Source organism: Hippoglossus stenolepis, chromosome 1, assembly GCF_022539355.2.
Source record: "Hippoglossus stenolepis isolate QCI-W04-F060 chromosome 1, HSTE1.2, whole genome shotgun sequence".
NCBI lineage: Eukaryota > Metazoa > Chordata > Actinopteri > Pleuronectiformes > Pleuronectidae > Hippoglossus > Hippoglossus stenolepis.
This window is the reverse complement of record NC_061483.1, coordinates 14541927-14559502: the sequence shown is the minus strand read 5'-3', so window position 1 is coordinate 14559502 and position 17576 is coordinate 14541927. Positions and strand designations below refer to the sequence as shown.

The 17576-nt window shown below is 43.1% G+C and overlaps 1 protein-coding gene across 1 annotated transcript in view; it reads left to right on the top strand.

The window, feature by feature from the left end:
* zfhx3b (zinc finger homeobox 3b) overlaps window positions 1–17576 on the top strand; it is a 136469-nt gene that overhangs the window by 100749 nt on the left and 18144 nt on the right. Inside the window, exon 6 of the mRNA XM_035159091.2 lies at window positions 8070–8177. Coding sequence (XP_035014982.2) covers window positions 8070–8177 — 108 coding nt within the window. The remainder of the gene's footprint in view (window positions 1–8069; window positions 8178–17576) is intronic.

Here is a 17576-nt window from a genome sequence, read left to right as displayed (position 1 = left end):
GCGCGGTGGTGAAGCAATAGTCTGTTTGCATCCCTTTGTTGTCCTCCCTGACATTGAAGGCTAATTTTTCATGGTTATTTGAACTGGAAAATGAAAGAGGGGTTTGCGATTATTTCCTATAAATGACAACACAATCGCATTACGCTTCAGTACAAACACAGAGAGGATATTGCCTTTTCATATTTCATGTGAAAGTAATGGATGGGCTATGCAAAGAGGAACAGAAAGAAAGACAAATGGTGAAAGAAAGCGCACTGTGTTTGATTTGTATTAGAAACAGAATGGATGGAGGTAGCAAGTCGGGGATTTTTTTTCTCTCCCAATAAGTGGTAGCACTCTCATGGATGTTTTAAAGTGCTGCGCAGTGTAATCATTGGATTTCTTTAGCAATTAGCTATGAGCAACCAGCCGAGGTGGTTGTTAGAAGAAAAGTTGGCCATTGCAGCCTCGACTAAAAAAAAAATTTCATTGTAAGGTCCCCTTATATACTGTATATCTGTACAGCTGTGTGATTTCACCAGTAACATAAATGTAATAAATAAGGTCAAAAATCCGCCCCCCCCATCCTCCACCTCTCATCTACCCTGAAACATCAGAACTTATCAGGCCGTTAAACTTTCGAGAGCAAACACGTCAATGATACCCTACATTTTATATTTTAAATAAAATTGATTAGCGGAATTGGTATTCATAACCTTGTCAGATTCTGTTTTATCTCGGCGTACGCTTTCATAAACAAACAGCCCGTCAGGCGCAGGGCTGCGGAGGGAGGCAGGATGACCATCGAGGAGGGTGGCAAACCAGCCCACTCTGGAGGGGCATGCAGAGAAACGTGTTTGTGTACTTTAAGTTTAGAACGATTGAAGGACCGGCAGGACTCATGTAAATAGGACCCATGTGGGAGCTGTGAGCCGGACTCCTAACACGCGCCGAGGCAGGCGCTACATACATCCAACCATGGCAACATTGATTTTCTGAGCTAATACCTCCACAGAACAGTCCACAGGCAGATGGATGCACTACAAAGATATGCAAATGGTGCATTCAATAAATCGACAGGCAGAGATCTTTTTCAGACAGTCCACTGTACTGGTCTGCAGTGCCTAAAAGGAGAGATAAACAGATAAGTACCTGTTAATGGACATACACATGCACAAGTGTGCACACTCAGACAAACATACAGGCACCTGCCTGTTACCTGGGAAACTTAGATCGATACATTTCATGTTAAGCAGAACTGCTTCAGTAAAGCACATCAAATAAATGCCGGGAACATGTTTTTATATGAAAGTGCTATTTTTAATGTGGGATCGTCTATTTTTTTTTTTTAATTTTCATGGTTTTCATCAAGAAAGCTTTTTGCACTGTATCTTGTGTATAATAACAAAACAAACTGTGGGTATAGTCATATTCAGTGCGCTTATTAGTCAGATATGAAACAAAAGCTGCTGGGTGTATGTCATATATAATAGATGTGGGCTGTCTTGTTAAGCCCAGCAGGCTGTATGTGGCTGCGTCTCTGTGGAGAAAGGCTCTGAAGCTCGCTGTACCTGGTAATTAAAGAGAGTTTGTGGCAAAAGCCAAACATCAGGAGAGATGAGCTATGAACAAAAGAGCTGTGACAGTTTCAGGTTATGTGATTTTTGTGTCCCTTTTTTGCCAAATGAAAAATCAATACATTTTCCGGGTTATACATATTCAGAGTGTCCACCGTGCTTCCGCCCTGATGGAGAGAGGGGCGGGGGACTGTGGGCTCGGGTGGGGGGAGTTGCCTGTCTGCCTGTCATAACTGTACCATCGCATTTTCCAACCCACTGGTGAATATTTCAGAGTTGATGCGATTGCCCTTCATGACAGTGGTAATGCTTTTTTTCCTTTTTTCATATACCCCTTGAGCCACCCCCACACTCCGTCAACCCACCCCAGTTCTGCTCGGTCCCTTTGAATAGCTGCAAATAGGTGAAGGCATTGTAATATGAGCGGGAGGAAGAAAGGGGAAAAAAGATGCATTAATAACAGGAGGTTGATTTAAGAGGAGGCAGCAATGGAGGACGATAAGCATAAATGCACTGCGGGGGGGGGTGACAGAGAGGCAGAGTGACTTTTTGTGCAGAGCAGTGTCCCTCAGGCGGTGTAGATGGAAGAGCACTGGCCAGTGATGTTGTTGCCCCCCACATCCAGGCTTTTAGCTCACCATCCTCGCAGGGAAATGTGCAGCCTGCATCCTCCATTGTGGACGTAATATGCGTTAGTGAGCGGCCATCATCTTGGACATTCAAGGAAGTCATTGTGCGTGTGTGCGTGTGTGTGAGCTGGGGCAGAAGCGTGAGCAGTCCCTGAATGCTCACTCCCTGTGCAGCCACATTAACCTAGATCCTCCTCTCCTTCATCACTCAAGTAAAACACAAAGAGAGGAGAACTGGAGCGGCGCTCACTTTATCCACTTTATTTGTAATGTATCTAAACATGCCATTAACACGAGAACTATTTCTAATTAGTGTCTTTTCCCACGAGGTAACACTTTGGGGGAAATTAATACTTTGCATGCCGCTCAATAACAGTTCCTAATTTACTAATTATCGAGACCACAAAAAGGCAGTTAGCGTGTTTAAATGTATTTTTCTTCTCTGCTAGAGTAGACAATTAAAAACAAAACTTCTCCGTGTGGCTCTTTGTGACCCGAATGCACAGAGCATCCATTAAAATGGGCAGTGACTTTGAAAAGGCAGCAGGGGGGTCAAATTTAGTGTTGTGTGGACGACCTATGAGGCTGGTTTGATGAGCAGGCACCACCGGGAGAGTAGAAAGAAGGAGGAGGAGGAGGAGGAGGCGGAGGAGGAGGAGGGGGCTGCTACGATATTGTTCTAAGGCAGTGTGAGCTATCACTGCTGTTTGTGATTAACTCGCCGTTTTAAGTTTTTCCTTTTTTTTTTCTTCTTCGTTATTAGCTGCCCTAACCCCGTACCCCTCCTCCATCTCCTGCACCTCCTCCTCTGCTGTCCCACCACCTCCTCCTCCTCCTCTCCCCTCCTGCCCTCAGCCCCATGGAGACACAAAGTATTCATTCACATTTAGATCCCGAGGTCACAGCAGGGCCAGCAGGGAGAGGCCAGCGTGCCCCCCCCCCCACCCGTAGACAGGTCAGGAATCTAACATGTAACTCCGACCAGCAGCGCTGAGGTAGCTCACTCTTCTTTTCCTTACAAAAAAAATGTGTGAAAGCGTGTGGGAGAGAGGGAGAGAGGGAGCGAGTGAGAAAAAGGAAAGAAGACACTTTCATTTTGTGTGCATGTGGCAGGAGAGAGTCGAGTCTGGTGCCTTTTCTTACATTTTGCTGCATTAATTCTGCAGTTATGTGTGTTTTATTTTCAATTAATTTAAAATATTGCAGCCCACATTTTTGAATGGATCTCACAACTTTTACAAATTAGCATGAATGTATGCAGTTTTTCAACGTGTCCACATTTTAACTTCACAGTGTATTGATTATTATGACCGCTGATAATATTGTGCTGTGGTTTATTGGTTGTTCATAAGCAAAAGCCCTTTGTGTCTATGGCCAGGTTGTGGTCATGTTTTTCTCTGTTGTGGTTTTATGAGAGGCATCGTGTGAGGACGCAAGATGGGAGTTTCTCTGCGTGTGTGTGTGTAGAGAGAGGGGGGGGTTATGACGGGTGGGGGTATTTTCATGTGCGTTGTGCTCTTAAAAAGGGGGGTCTTGCATATGGGGCACAGAGGTGCTGATATGAGGAGCGGACAATGCATGAAAGCCCTCAGCATGGGTCCTGTGTCTCATTGTCCCATGGTACCCTCCTGTCACTTTCATTTTGCACCCTCTAGTCTAGAGTCAGGCCAACTTTGATATCAGGAAAGGGGTGCAAGGGATGATGGGGGAGCAAGAGGGGGATTTTTAAAAGAAGAAGTAGGGGAGAAAGATAGAGTCTGTGAAGTGTGAAATAAGATTGCTTTTTATCCGACAGTGCAGCGCTAAAGAAAAGGAAGCTGTCCGGCCCTGGATAAAGCGGGCGGGAGTGCGGGGGGTGGGGGGACACCTCTGATTTACAGTGCGGTCTTGTGACACCTGGTTAAAATGATAACAACGGCCTCAATAATCATAATGATAGTAATGAGAGCACAGACGCACACAAGTTCTCCACACAAGAGCCGGGATCGAGCCTCACTCCCGGGACTCGCTTGCCGGGGAGAGGGTGAAGCTCATCTCAGGGCCCCCTGCATGCGCCGGGTCTCCACGACTTAGGAAAGAGATAGACAACCCAATGAAGTTGACTAAGACTCCGTGTTATTGCTACTATTATTATTATTATTACTATGATGAACTCTAACTACTCTCTGAGGAGCACTGGAGCCGTTCGTTCTCAGGTAGGACTTGTATTTCTCTACTTTAAGAAAGGCAGCTATCATCATGGCGGTATATTCTGCTGAGGCCGAGGACGGAGGAGGAGCCTGACCTAGTGAAAGATATCTAGAGTGACTATTATTACTTGTTGCTGCTCTTCTCTACAGTCTGGGAAGGAATACTGGAAAGTGCAGTGGTTACCATCAATTATTTATTAGGCCGTTTGTGCTTGTCAGTCTGATTAGCATTAGTGTAATCACTGCTCTTCAGGGGAAAGGAAGGCTGCTCTCTCTCATCTGAAGGTAATCTTGCCGTTTTCAGTGTCTCATCTTCACCGGACGCCTCTTGCATAGCATCTGCTTTTGTCATCTCCACATATTTCTTCCCCCCTTTTCCTTTTTTCCTCCTCTTTCCCCCCGTGCGTTTCTGTCTGTTGCTGCTCGGCCCCCCTGCACCTCATTAATGCGTGTGAGCAAGTAGCACTCTCCCAGCTTGTAGAGAGTGACACCTATGGGCCCGATTGAGCCTCTGCACTCCCCGGCAAAACACAAGAGGGGAAGACTACTATGCGACTAGATGCGTGTGTGAGTGAGCGCGTATTTCTGTGTGTGTGTGTGTGTGTGTGTGTGTGTGTGTGTGTGTGTGTGTGTGTGTGTGTGTGTGTGTGTGTGTGTGTGTGTGTGTGTGTGTGTGTGTGTGTGTGTGTGTGTGTGTGTGTGTGTGTGTGTGTGTGTGTGTGTGTCCTTCTGTAAGATGTTGGAACAGAGAGCCCATGGACTGTCCCCGCTGACTGACTGGCAGAGCAGAGCTGATATTTATACGCTCAGAACAGATGAGTGTAATCTCTGTGTCGGCAATGGGCTTATTCAGCTCGCATGATTAGATTAATGGAACTGTTTCATATCATTGTATTAGGATGGTTAATGAAGACAATTAATTAGAAGACAACCTTCAGGCTATTGTCCTTTACATCTCTGAAATTTGGGTTAGAAATGGCCTGCTGCCATAGCTTTGAGTGTTTCTCCTCATCTATTTTCAGAGTTAATCTATGGCTACAGTTTTAGTGTCTCTTCCATTTGCATCCTACTCTTAGGCCACTCATGACCTTTCATTAATTATGGTCAGCCCGGCTTTAATCATTCTGTAATACCGTTAGAGATGAGACGAGAAATAGGCAAAAGCCATTTGCCACTTTGAGATGTAACACTGCTCCTGGAATTAAATGTCTTCATTCCTGCATAAATTATGGATGGGCTGTGTGTTGTGTGTGCTAAAAGTGTCATATACGTTGATTAAACATCTAAATAAAAAATGTATTGGAAATGCAGGGAAGAAAAACATCCCAGTGCCTGTGTGAGCGTTGTACAGTACGTGTTCAGGAAAAGGAGGGCTGGGTACAGGGAAGCTGAATGGCATTAGAATTTTGGCTGCCTATCACTGTGATGTTTAAGCACAACGTGTGTATTAATGTGTAGGTGGGGAATTAGTCTCACTGCTGGTGTCACGCAGCGAAGAAATGACACCATGCCCCACTTTTAAAGGTGAAAAAATTTACCTGGGGATTATTTTGTAATCTGAGCACCTGCGCAGCTGTACAGTATCCTAATTCCTGCGCAGTTGTGGAGATTTATGCAGGCGGGAGTTGGATGGGATTTTGGGACTCGGCAGCAGATTTTCTGGTTTTCTGGAAATGTTTAAGATCTGCGCCTCACCAGCACGGGACGGGCTGCACTGGATGGAATTCGTGGGTTGCCTTGGAAACATAATAGAAACATGGATAAAAATAAAAGAACAAAATGCATTCCCTTATGTGGGATACTGGGGACACTTAAATTCACTGGGAGACAGTCAAGCCTTTTAAATATCTTTATTTAAAAAAGGATCTTGTACTGTTATAACTGTGATGTGTAACAGCACAGTTCGTGCACACATCTCTCTGCTCAGCTGTTTCCTTACACGATGGCGTTCCACAATGACTCCATATGTTGAAGCGTGCAGTTGTGTGTAGAATAATGGATTTTTTTCTTTTTTTAGTAATACGCACCACTTATAATTTTGTAGCTCCATTAACAAAGGAGACAAATGTACTTTAAATATCATGAAATAATTTCAAGCTATTGAGAAACAGTAGGTTTTCTTTCACACATGCTACAGAGAATGAAATGTCAGAAAACAATAGAATTTGATTCACATTTCATTTAGGAACATGACTTATTCTCCATAAGTCATTTCTCTCAGCAGAAAACGAGAATCTATGAGTAAGAAAAGACGTCGGGAAAAGGGTCTGTGAGAATAGCCATGAAAGAGTTGGATGAAAGTGCATCTGTGATAATAACACACGCCAATGACAACTCCGTATATACAATGTATGTGATATTTCACAACTGGTGGGATAAACAGCGAGTGTTGGGGATAATGTAACATCATAAAAGTGGTTTTGGCTGTGGGTAATCATGTGGTGAGCTCAGATTGGATGTGTGATGACTGCAGGGCTGAATACTTGAACAGGATATTTCAGTAGCTGTTGTAGCATTGTCAATATATCAATAGCTCATAGACTAGAGACCTGAGCATGAAAGCATTTTCAAAAGAGCATTTAAGTACATTTGCTGAGAATTAGCTGACTTGTGTAATAGCTGATAGGGCCTATTGACTGCGGCCTAGTTTACGGTTGTCAAATCAATGCTATTGCATGCAAGTCCCACTACTTTTAAACAAACTTAACAGGCAGAGGGGATGTTCAGGGGGCACTGTAGGGAAATAAAGAAGATTGATGCCCTTTTTATTATCTGTTTTTGCTATCTTTTCCTCTGTGTGTTACTTACAAATGGCATTATCGGATATCCATTGTTTGGACTTCAATGCGCCTAAATGGCCTGATATATTGAGCTGAGGCTTTTAAGGTGGTTACAGGGGATTTCTGCCTTTGACTTGGCATAAAAAGTCAAATGAATTGTGGCTTTGAAGTTTTAAATATTTATGGTTTTTTTCTTGGCAATAGTAGCGCTGATGAGGTGGAATGGGTCATGTGTTGTTGGTAAGTAACCTAGCAGATTGCAGCAGGGGACGTTAATGTATGTGTGTGTGTGTGTGTGTGTGTGTGTGTGTGTGTGTGTGTGTGTGTGTGTGTGTGTGTGTGTGTGTGTGTGTGTGTGTTTTGTGTGCATGTGTGTGTGAGAAAGAGAATAGGGTCTGGTCTGGTATAAGGTCTTTCTCTTGAAGGATACTGCCCGGACAATTATTTTACCATCTGCCCACTTCAGACCACATGTGCTTTTCTTTCTGCAGTTTTATGTCCACATTAAACTGAAAAGGCCATATATGTGTCATGGTCTGGAATACATGGAGAAAAGGGATAAATTAGTTCCCAGTATAATAATAATAACAACAATAATACTTATAATAATACTACTACTAATAATAGCAATAATAATTACAATTATAATACAATTTTCCTTTTTCTTCCCCTGCACTTCCACTCAGATTTAGTAATTCCTGTCAAAATGAATTTCACAGCGATGATCAGACACAGGCGCAGGACAGAGAGCAGAAAGCAGATTCTGCCCTCTTTGTCTGCTAGCCTTGCAACTGTGTGTCAGCAAATGTAATTGTTGCAAGCTCCTATAGAAAAAAACGCTGCCGTCCCTTTAAGTGCTTCCACCAATTCTGATGGCGTGGTGATTTACATATCCCGTCCTCCCTCCCCCTTCAGGAGAGCTGAGCGAGGATGTGGAGGCTGCTAGTGAGACCACCACAGACCAGGAGGACCAAACCAAAGACAGAGAAAGTGGGGGGGAGAAGGAGCTCACCAAAGGGACAGGTAAGGCCAATATTTCCACCACACATATTTAGGGACTAATATTCACAGGACACATGTGACCCTGCTCCTGAATGGTTCTGAGCCTTGCATCTAATTACATTTTTAACAAAAATATTGGCAGCCTTGTTTTTTAAAAGCATTTAACTCTCCGTCCCCAAAACCCCCTAAACCCTGCTCTAACTGTCAGAGGCTGCTCTTTCACCGCTGCAGGTTTTCCAGGCATTAAATCCCATCAGATACACTCAGGATAAATTGTCAATTTAGGTAATATGTCCAGGTGACATGTGACCCGTGTTTTGTCTCCGCTCAGGAAGTGATGTGAAGAGAAAGGCCTGCATGCGTAACTCCAGCTGGGGCCATGCGTGTGTGCACATGTGATATCACTGGCTTCTTTCTCAGTTTTGCTGCACACACAGACAACCAGTGTTTTTAATGTTCTCTCAGGATGGTTGTATATGTGGCCCTCTTTATTGACAGGTGTATGTGGTGACTCCTGAGCAGGGGGTTGGGCTTGTAGGCTGAGGGGAGGGGCTTCAGGCCTAAACAATCTCTGGACAAGGGCAGGCTGCAGCTCTGTAGAAAACATTTTAGGATGTAGTTTTGGAATTGGAGAATGTTTCAAGTTTGAATGGTTCTGCAATGATACACTGTGAACTTTGATTTCATGCATGTGTGGACTTTCTTTTTACACGTTGTGGGGTCAATCATGACAATTAGTGCACTACATTGTAAAAATGTAACAACTATGTATTAGCTGGAGTTTCTGCAATGAGAGGTGATGGCACTGCTAATAGCTGATGTACAAGAACCATTTCTGCTTCTCATAGCAGTTGTCATTTTCCTTTTGGTTATACAGTTGCTGGTATTTTCAAACAAATATTTTTTTTTTGTTTGTTAATTTAATTACACTGATGCTTGTGTGTTAAAAGGAGTTTTGCCATCAATTGTCAGATGTGTAATAGAGAGGAAGTTGACCCTGCTGCCCAACTTCTCCACAGAAATGTAACATGGTCTCAAACACAAGTTCAAGTCGTCTCAAGTTTAAAGCAAGAATCTAAAACATGTTTTTTTTTACCCTATAAACCTTCCACTGCGTGTGACTCACTGCATCTGCATATACAGTGCTTTGGTTTTAGTGACTGTATTCAGATTTCTGACACATCAGTGTAAATTAAATATAGTTTAATTCCTCTTTTTATGCTCAATTTACTCTGTATGCCTGTGTTGTGGGAAAAAAACCCCAGTGCTGGCAGTTGAGACTTCTCTTATTCAATCGAAAGGATTTCTGATAATAATGACACTGAACAGTTACAGGCCCGGATAGATGCTTCTCACTTGTCTAACTTCTTGTGTTACTGCAGGATGTTTTGATTTACACTAGTCAGGTTAAAAGCTGGAAAACAATTCAGACCTTTTGCATACCTAAGTTTTTTATAAAGTGCAGGGAAAAAAACTTCATCATAGTGTTTGAAGCCCAGCCTTTGTAAAATGTCTTTGATATTCGAACTTCTATTTTAAATGAGGCTGAGTTGTTTGTGCTCTTTGAAAGGGCGACACTCTTCTTTGATGGAAGAAATAATGATATGCATGCCTGACTGAATATGGCTAAAAGTATGTTTTAGCACATCAAAATAAAGCACTTTAAAAAGCATTAAAATGAGCTGGCCGATTAATAATTCACTCATACCTGTGGTGCACAGGAAGACGACTCCTCGCATTAGGATTCCTCCTTTTTGAAAGGCATGCAATTTGATACAAGCATATTCAGTTCCTTTCCTCCCCTCTGTCAGTCGCTAATCACCAAATAAGTGTGTTTCTGTGTTTTCACAAAGGAAATATGTGCTTGCATATGAAAAATTTACAGCTTCCCAGCAGCTTATTAGAAACGCTTAGTTAAAAATAGCATGTGCATTAGGGAACCAGGTCTGAGGTTCTGTTTGATGTCAGTGAAAAAGGTGGGTGGGGAGGTTGGGGTGGTGGGTTCAAGGCTGTGTTGTCAGCGAAAGGTAGACAGCTGTAGTTTAATGGAAGGGTCGCTTTTTGTGCCTCAAACTTTTTTGCGATTGATGAATACAATGCCCATTCAAAGCGAGCGAAGAAAACCTGTCTTGTAGAGAATAAGCGAGGGAGACCTCACAATGCATTTGGTAAACAGAGGAGCACTTGTTCGGGCCTGTGATTGTCTGAAGATGTTTGTACAGTAGACACGCAGATGGCAGAATATGGTGCACGGGCGTCTTGGCCAACCTGTTATTTATCTGAAAGGTGCTCAGTCTCCCACTGTCTGAGGATGAGCTGTTTCTAAGGTCCATCATTAGAACTACTGAAGTATTTCTTCTCATCGCTGTCATGTAGCTGTTGGAACAGAGCACAACATTGTTCCTTTACAAATGACAGTCACTGTCAGACAGACGGCATTAGCGAACACAGAATAAAGGCTTCCTCCTTTTTAAAGCCACTGTCAATCTTATTTTCTCTTTCTTGTTCCACAGCTCCTCAGTATTCATTAAAATCATTTAGAGGTACACCAGAAGCCTTTGTAAAATGCATATGTATTTGGCTTGTCATCTCTTGAAAGATGCATTCATTATTCAGTTGTTTTTTTATTTATGTCAAAGATAAGACGTATATATAGACAATATATATACATGTGCACGCATTCAGACATATGTAAGTGTCACATGCTTCCAACCCTCCAGCCAATGTGTGGTTATGAAGTATATTATTATTAGGATATGTATGCAGATAGAAGAAAGTATAAGTTACAGTAAAAGTAATTACAAGTGGAATACTAAGATCATAACGTATGTGGACAGTGATGTTCATGTTGGCGGTAGCTACAAATTAATCATGCAGCGTGATTAGTAATTCAAAGGGTCATTTTTAATGCTAAGGTATAAAATATGCATAAACGGAAAGCCACGAGCTGCTTTTCCTCTTCCCTCACACCTTCCTCACCTAGCTGAGACAGCACCGGCGAAAAAAGGGGGATGAGCTCCTGCACAGGAACGGGATCCTTCCCTCCATTAAAGCGGGTGGTGTATTTATGCAGCAGTCGAATGTATGGGGATACAGCGGGGAGAAAGGCAGGAGGGTGGCGAAGTATAGGGGAAGATAGGAAGGTGAGGAGGGGGTTGTTAATACACCTGCAGACCTGGACACAATGTGATTTGACATATTTAACATAAATATATGAGAGAGCTTGTATTGAAAGTTGGGGGCTCTTTGTGAGGAGGTGGGGGGGGGAGAGAGAGAGAGAGAGAGAAATGGTGTCTCCATTCTGGTGCTGGGAGGATGGTCGTTCCTCTGAAATTGAGCTTGATAAATAATTATTTTCATACCCTTCTCCCGACATTCAATTTGGGGGGGGGGGTGGAGTAAGGGAGGTGAAAAATTATATTTCAGGCCGGATCATCCACCTTTTTAAGACCATTAAAGTCCATGAAGCTCAGACAGACTCGGAATTAGACAAAAACAAAGAGGGTAACACATAGAGGTTTACAGTATTTCATTAATACCCTGTAACCAATCGTTTTTTCTTAAAACTCATAATATTGTAACAGTTTTAAATATGTTTTTAAAATGTTACTAAAACACATTAATTTGTCATATGTAGAGTTCTTTAAGTAATCCAGAATAACAGAAAAATATATATATCTGTCTCCTTTGAGTATAATTATGTCACATCAGTTTTTTTATATGTGCCATTACTGAGCAGTCATGTCAAAGTCTTAAGTGCATACAACACAACATGCTTTCAGCTTGTATGCATGCAGTAAATCCATTTTTATTATCCCTTGCCATGCAGGACTTGTGTCTGCGCTGGCTCGGGTTTAAATGTTAGTGTTGTTAAGGCACAACTGTGTGGGAGTATTTTTGAAGCCCCAATTAAAAGTGATGTGCAGGTTCCAATTCAGCATTTGATTAGCTGCTGCACACCGTGGCTATGTGCAAATAGTGCATATTTTCCTCAGTCATTATGCCCAAAAACATAGCTTTTTTTACTTCTCACATATCGGGCCTGATAAATACGATCTAAATTTAGATTTACGCATAATTAATCGCTTCTGTATTTTAGACTGAACATCCACCGCGTAAGTGTTGTTTTGACGTCTGTGGTGAGGTAATAAGCATTGGACGTTTGAGTCGCAAGAGCAACTGTGTATTATTTGTAATGAGATGTTAAAGCCAGACATGTCCTCACAGATGCAGTGTGAAATAGTCACTTGAACAGAACCAGAATCAGCACCTGTCTCTGCAGGACGCTCCAAACCTGTGCTGAGTCTCTCCTGCAGTAGATTTTCACACAGAGCAGCTGAAAAAAAAAAAAAATTCAAACGATTTTCAGTTCAACGTTGACACCCGATGTGTGAAGCTGTTAAAGTGGAGACTGAGCTGCTGGCTGAGCTCCACTCCACCACGAGTGTGTCTCTGTGTGTTTTTGGCGCCACATCCTGCTGTTTATTTGCCTAAATGTGCTTTAACATGCACACGCACACTTGCAGGTGTTGCTGTATGTGCAGGAGAAGCAGCTGTTGTGTTGTTCACTGTAGCCGCTTCATTTAGTCTGTGTAATGAACATGATGATTAGCATCCCCTAGACGCAGCACCGTGGCATTGCAGTCTGCTCACTTTTTTATTGTGCTCTGTATTGTGCTGTTGGTCCTCCGCTGTTGCTCACTCAGGAACAGACACACCACACGTTATAAATCGTGCCCCGTATAACAGTGCAGATATGTAGATTTAATATAAGCTGTGGCGGAATTTGAAATTGCATGCTCATGGTTAGTTACAATCAAATTATTCAACTTTATGTTATTGTTACTCCAAGCTGGGAGACATTCAGTGCAGCGGTGATTTGTTATTGCTTTTAAAACCCTAAGTAGAATAAGAAATCAGGAGACAGCGGTGAAAATGTTTACATATTCATATCACGTCCTTCGAGTGCTTGTCATCCCTCAAATTATAATTCCTTTTGTCTTTGAAGATAATAGGCCATAAATTGTCCTTGTTTGTGAGCCAACTCCCTGAAAGCTCAGTGTTTATGGGTTTTACCACAGGGTGTCTAATGGCCAAGCACCAGTGCTGTGTGTCTGAGCGTCCTGTAAAGGTGAACATCACGTCGCCCTATTGTTCACTGGCCTGGAAATTATTAATGCTGCTGCTAATTAATAACCCCTCTACATTTCTTCATCTTGGATTTGCCTTTCTTTCGATCACGTCGTTAGACCAGGACATTATTTCATTTATAGTTTAGTCCCTTTAATGCAGAACCCGACGTCCAACTAATAACACCAGAAATCTATTTCTTTCTTTTGTCCTTCAATTTTTTTCAATAACACCTCCATCTTTTTTTGTAACGATGCCTCCCCCCCGACAGGCACATTTGAAACAGACATAAAACATATTTACTTGTAAATAATAAGTTGTGATTTCAAATGCAGCCTCATTAGTTTTCTTATAGTTTCCATTTCAAAGCAGAATAATTATCTGAGAACCTACAAGATGAAATGGGACACTGCCCCTTATTGCTCTGGGCTCTGACACAGGCTGTAGATTAAAAAAAAACCTGGGTAGGAATAGGAAAAAGAAAAGACAATATCCAGGCATTGTTAGCATAGCATTAAAAGGGAATGACTTGTAGCACTGGGGGAGTTGAATCATCTCCATATTAATGGCCAACATGCCGAGGGAATTGAGGTGAGGATTTTCTCGAAGTGGAGGGGTGTCTGGAGCCGTCAGCAGTGTGAAGGTGAAAGGTTCCAGGGAGCCGGGGAACAGAGGACGCCCTTTGCAGAAAGTGCACCACTGAGGATCCTTGTGTTTCACATGTGCGGAGGGACTGTGGGTGTGAGTTAGAGTTTAAAGCGATTGGCAGACTGCGGCTGTTCTGGGCAAAGTGACCGTAAAGCTATGCGGCCTCGTCGGTTTTGGACGAGCTGGATGATAGCTTATGTTTTTACTACCGGAGGCCTGAAGCTGCCACGGCAAGACAGGAACTGTGGTAATGAGGGGGCAGAGGCTCCGGAGATGATGAGGACCCCATGTCAGTAAGTAGGATGGGAATTCCCCTCCAAAACACCAGGATTTCTCTTCCTCCACTTCCTTACATATTGTTTACTGTAACTCACAATTTTAGGATATGGATAACCTCTTCAGAGGACAAAGCACAATAATGGTCGCTGTGATTGCTCTCCTGGTTGATTTCAATGGCGGCTGACCTGTTGTGGTTAATTCAGTCTGTGCCGTGTCAGTCACTCTGTCCAGCAGCCATCTTTTTTCTCCTCTTGAAACTAACGACGAGGCCACGATTGCTCCAAAGACCATCGCACTGTGCTGACAGCCCCTCTGCTGCTTGAATAATACAGTGTATCTATGGGAGGTGAGACAAGGTGCCAAAGTCCAATTCACTTACGGGACTCGACAGCTCAAAAGCCTCTGGTTTACGGAAAAGGGACATGAATTAATAATCACCTAATTGACTCTTAGTTTTTTTTTTTTTTTTGGCACCACTCCTGCTCTTCCTTTTGTGCTTTCAAACAAAATCCCACCCCGTGTATCTGTCAGAAGAGGTTTGGTGTGGATGGGGGGCTCTGTCTAATGACCGGGCAGAGGAGGTCAGGGTAACAGACTCCTGACAGATATTAAGGTCACTGATTGAGGATAGTTGTCTCTGTGTGGGTTTAATCAGAGGAGCCTTGTTAATCTCACCAACCACTGAGGCTTAAATAAATAATAAATACTCCAAATAAGTTCCTAAACTTACCACTCGCCAAATTGGACCCTGTGAAAATGACTTAGAAATAACTTCCAAAGCAACATGGACAGAGTGACTGTCGTATCACATATGTAAAACTGCAGTTATTGTTCTCTCAATTGACCTGTTCTGTTCTTTCTTGATGGTAAATTGTTCCTCTCGTACCCCTTCTCCACCAGGACTCTGTATTTTGGTCAGTGGTTGTGAACAAATCTTGGACACACGTCTCTCACGTATGAGCATCTATGCTCTGACACCGGTGTCCAATCTGCTGTGTTAGACTGTTTGTAACCGCTCTCACTCACACACACACACACACACACAAAAGTTATCCTCTATTTCATTCCCAGCTTCCCCAATGTTTCGGTCAGTTTTTTCATCACCGTCGACAAAGTAGAACAGGATACAGTAGTTGGATGTTAGTCACAGTGCCGGTGACGGTGTCAGGGTGTAGGATTCTCAAGAGACCGCGATTGATCAGATTTATGAAGTCCTAATTGGCCGTGACGAGCGACAGCGTCTGGGTAGGCCTCCCCGGCCCTCCATCTGTCCCCCTCTCTCTCTCACTTTCTCACTTTCTCTCTCCCTCTCACACACACACACACACACATAAACATAAAAACATCCTGAGTGAGAAAGCTGGGTTGGGCCCTTTTACAGCAGCTCTCCAGTGCCTTAGCATAAACAGCCACTTGTTTCCCCTCTCTGGTGCTAATTGAGTAATTGTGGAAGTGGAATATACTTATAATCAATTATGTTTATCCTCTTAATCATGAGGCTGAGAGGATACTTGTGTCTACTTAGTCCACGCTCACTCTATGTACTGTATGCATGCACTTTATGGCTGCGGCGCGAGCCCTGTGTTACCTGCTCTTGTGTGAACATTACAGCAGGTGAAAGAATTCATTGAAGTCATTCTAAATAAGTTGTATTCTTAGGGCAAAAAGTGCTCACTAGATGAAACGAACAGTTTTAACAGATGTTGTTGGATTTAGGCAGCTGTTTGAATGTTTTGCTCATTAGTTAGAAAAGTTATTTTCCCTCCCATATCTTGTAGCTGTGAAAAATATGATATAAAGTCAAATAACTGCCTCTTACATTATTTATTAACTAGTAACTATGCTTCATATCCATTAGAAATGTGCCTGTTGGTGTAAGGCATTGTTAAAAAATAAATAACCTGATGGAGGTAATCTGTTTTATTCACAAGCATCATTCTCAGATGTCACAGCATGCACAGTTTAAAATGAATGGCGTGTAAGGAGCGGGGTCGGGTCGGGAGAACCACTCGTCCAAAACACTTCTCAGCCAACACTGCACTTCCTGGGGTCCTCGGAAAAACACATGCAAGGCTTGAAGTCGATCATAGAGCTGTTGTGGAGAAAATCGAAGGACAGAAAGAAAGACAGAGTTTTCTGGATTCATTAGTGGAATGAGCTGCTGGGAGAGAAGAAAGGTCCTATGTGTAGAGATGGTGTTTAGTAACGGACTGTGAATCATCAAAAATAGAGAGAAGAAGCATTAATAAAATAAAGGTACTATCCTCATCAAATGGGGTTAGGACCTGAAATACCAAGTGACCAGTCAGACTATTGACATGTGAAGGTGACCACAGACGACCGTCCCTGTTTTCCCCGAGCTCCGGGGAAGTAGGAGTGGACTGAAGTGGAGTTGACGAGGAGGAATTGTTGAGGACAGTGCCATGACTGAGAGGTTAATGTCAGGGAATGGGAGGTTCCTTTTGTTTAACATTCCCTTTGTTTATTGGCGGATGTGTTTAATAGGATTGACTGTGACTGGACCCTAATAGGGCCTCCCCGGCTGATCCCAGTGTCTCTGGGAGATCTCGCAGGCTGCTCTGTCCAAAGCCAGGTCCCCCACTGGGTAATCAGCTCAACTGCCCTCGACCTGATTGGAGCTGACGTTTTAATGTCTGGAGCAGGAGCGTGGTCAGCCCCGCTTAACCTGACCCCCCACCAAAACCACCCCTCCCGTACCAATGCCCTCTGTTCTCAATTTGCCCTTCCAGGACTGTACAAATCAGGCCAAATTTAACTCTTTATGGGCTTGTTAAGGGGATTGGCAAGACACCTCCTTAAGTTTCACTCTGAATTCTTTCCACTGGTGACAAAGAGTATTACTACTGCAGCCCCCCCGCTGGCTCCACGTGGATTTAGCTCCTCAGTGGACCTGTGCTCCACTCACTGCTCAGTGACACCTCACTATGGTGTCACCTCTCCTTTTTATTTTTCTTCATAAATTGGCTTGCTGGATAACTTGTGTGAGGCCTCTCTCTGCAGATATGGAAAGAAAAAGATGCTATTTCGTTCATATTAATGTTGTTTGCTTTGAAAGGATTAGCTGTGTGATCAAGCTTGCAGTAACTATATAGATTGGAGATCTTCTCAAACACCGGAAGCCACTCGACAGTGACTAGCCTTTTTTTATTTTTATTTCCACAGACAGAGCACCAAAGCATGGCTGTGTCCTGTAAATATGCCGAGTATGACTAATCATCAGTCTGATGCCATCTTTGAGCCCAGTGGCATGTTTTATGTCTCGAAAATCTCTGTGTTAAATGAAAGCTTGTTGTCGTATGCAACCCAGCTCTGAGGAAATATCCAGATTTGCTCAGGGGTTGC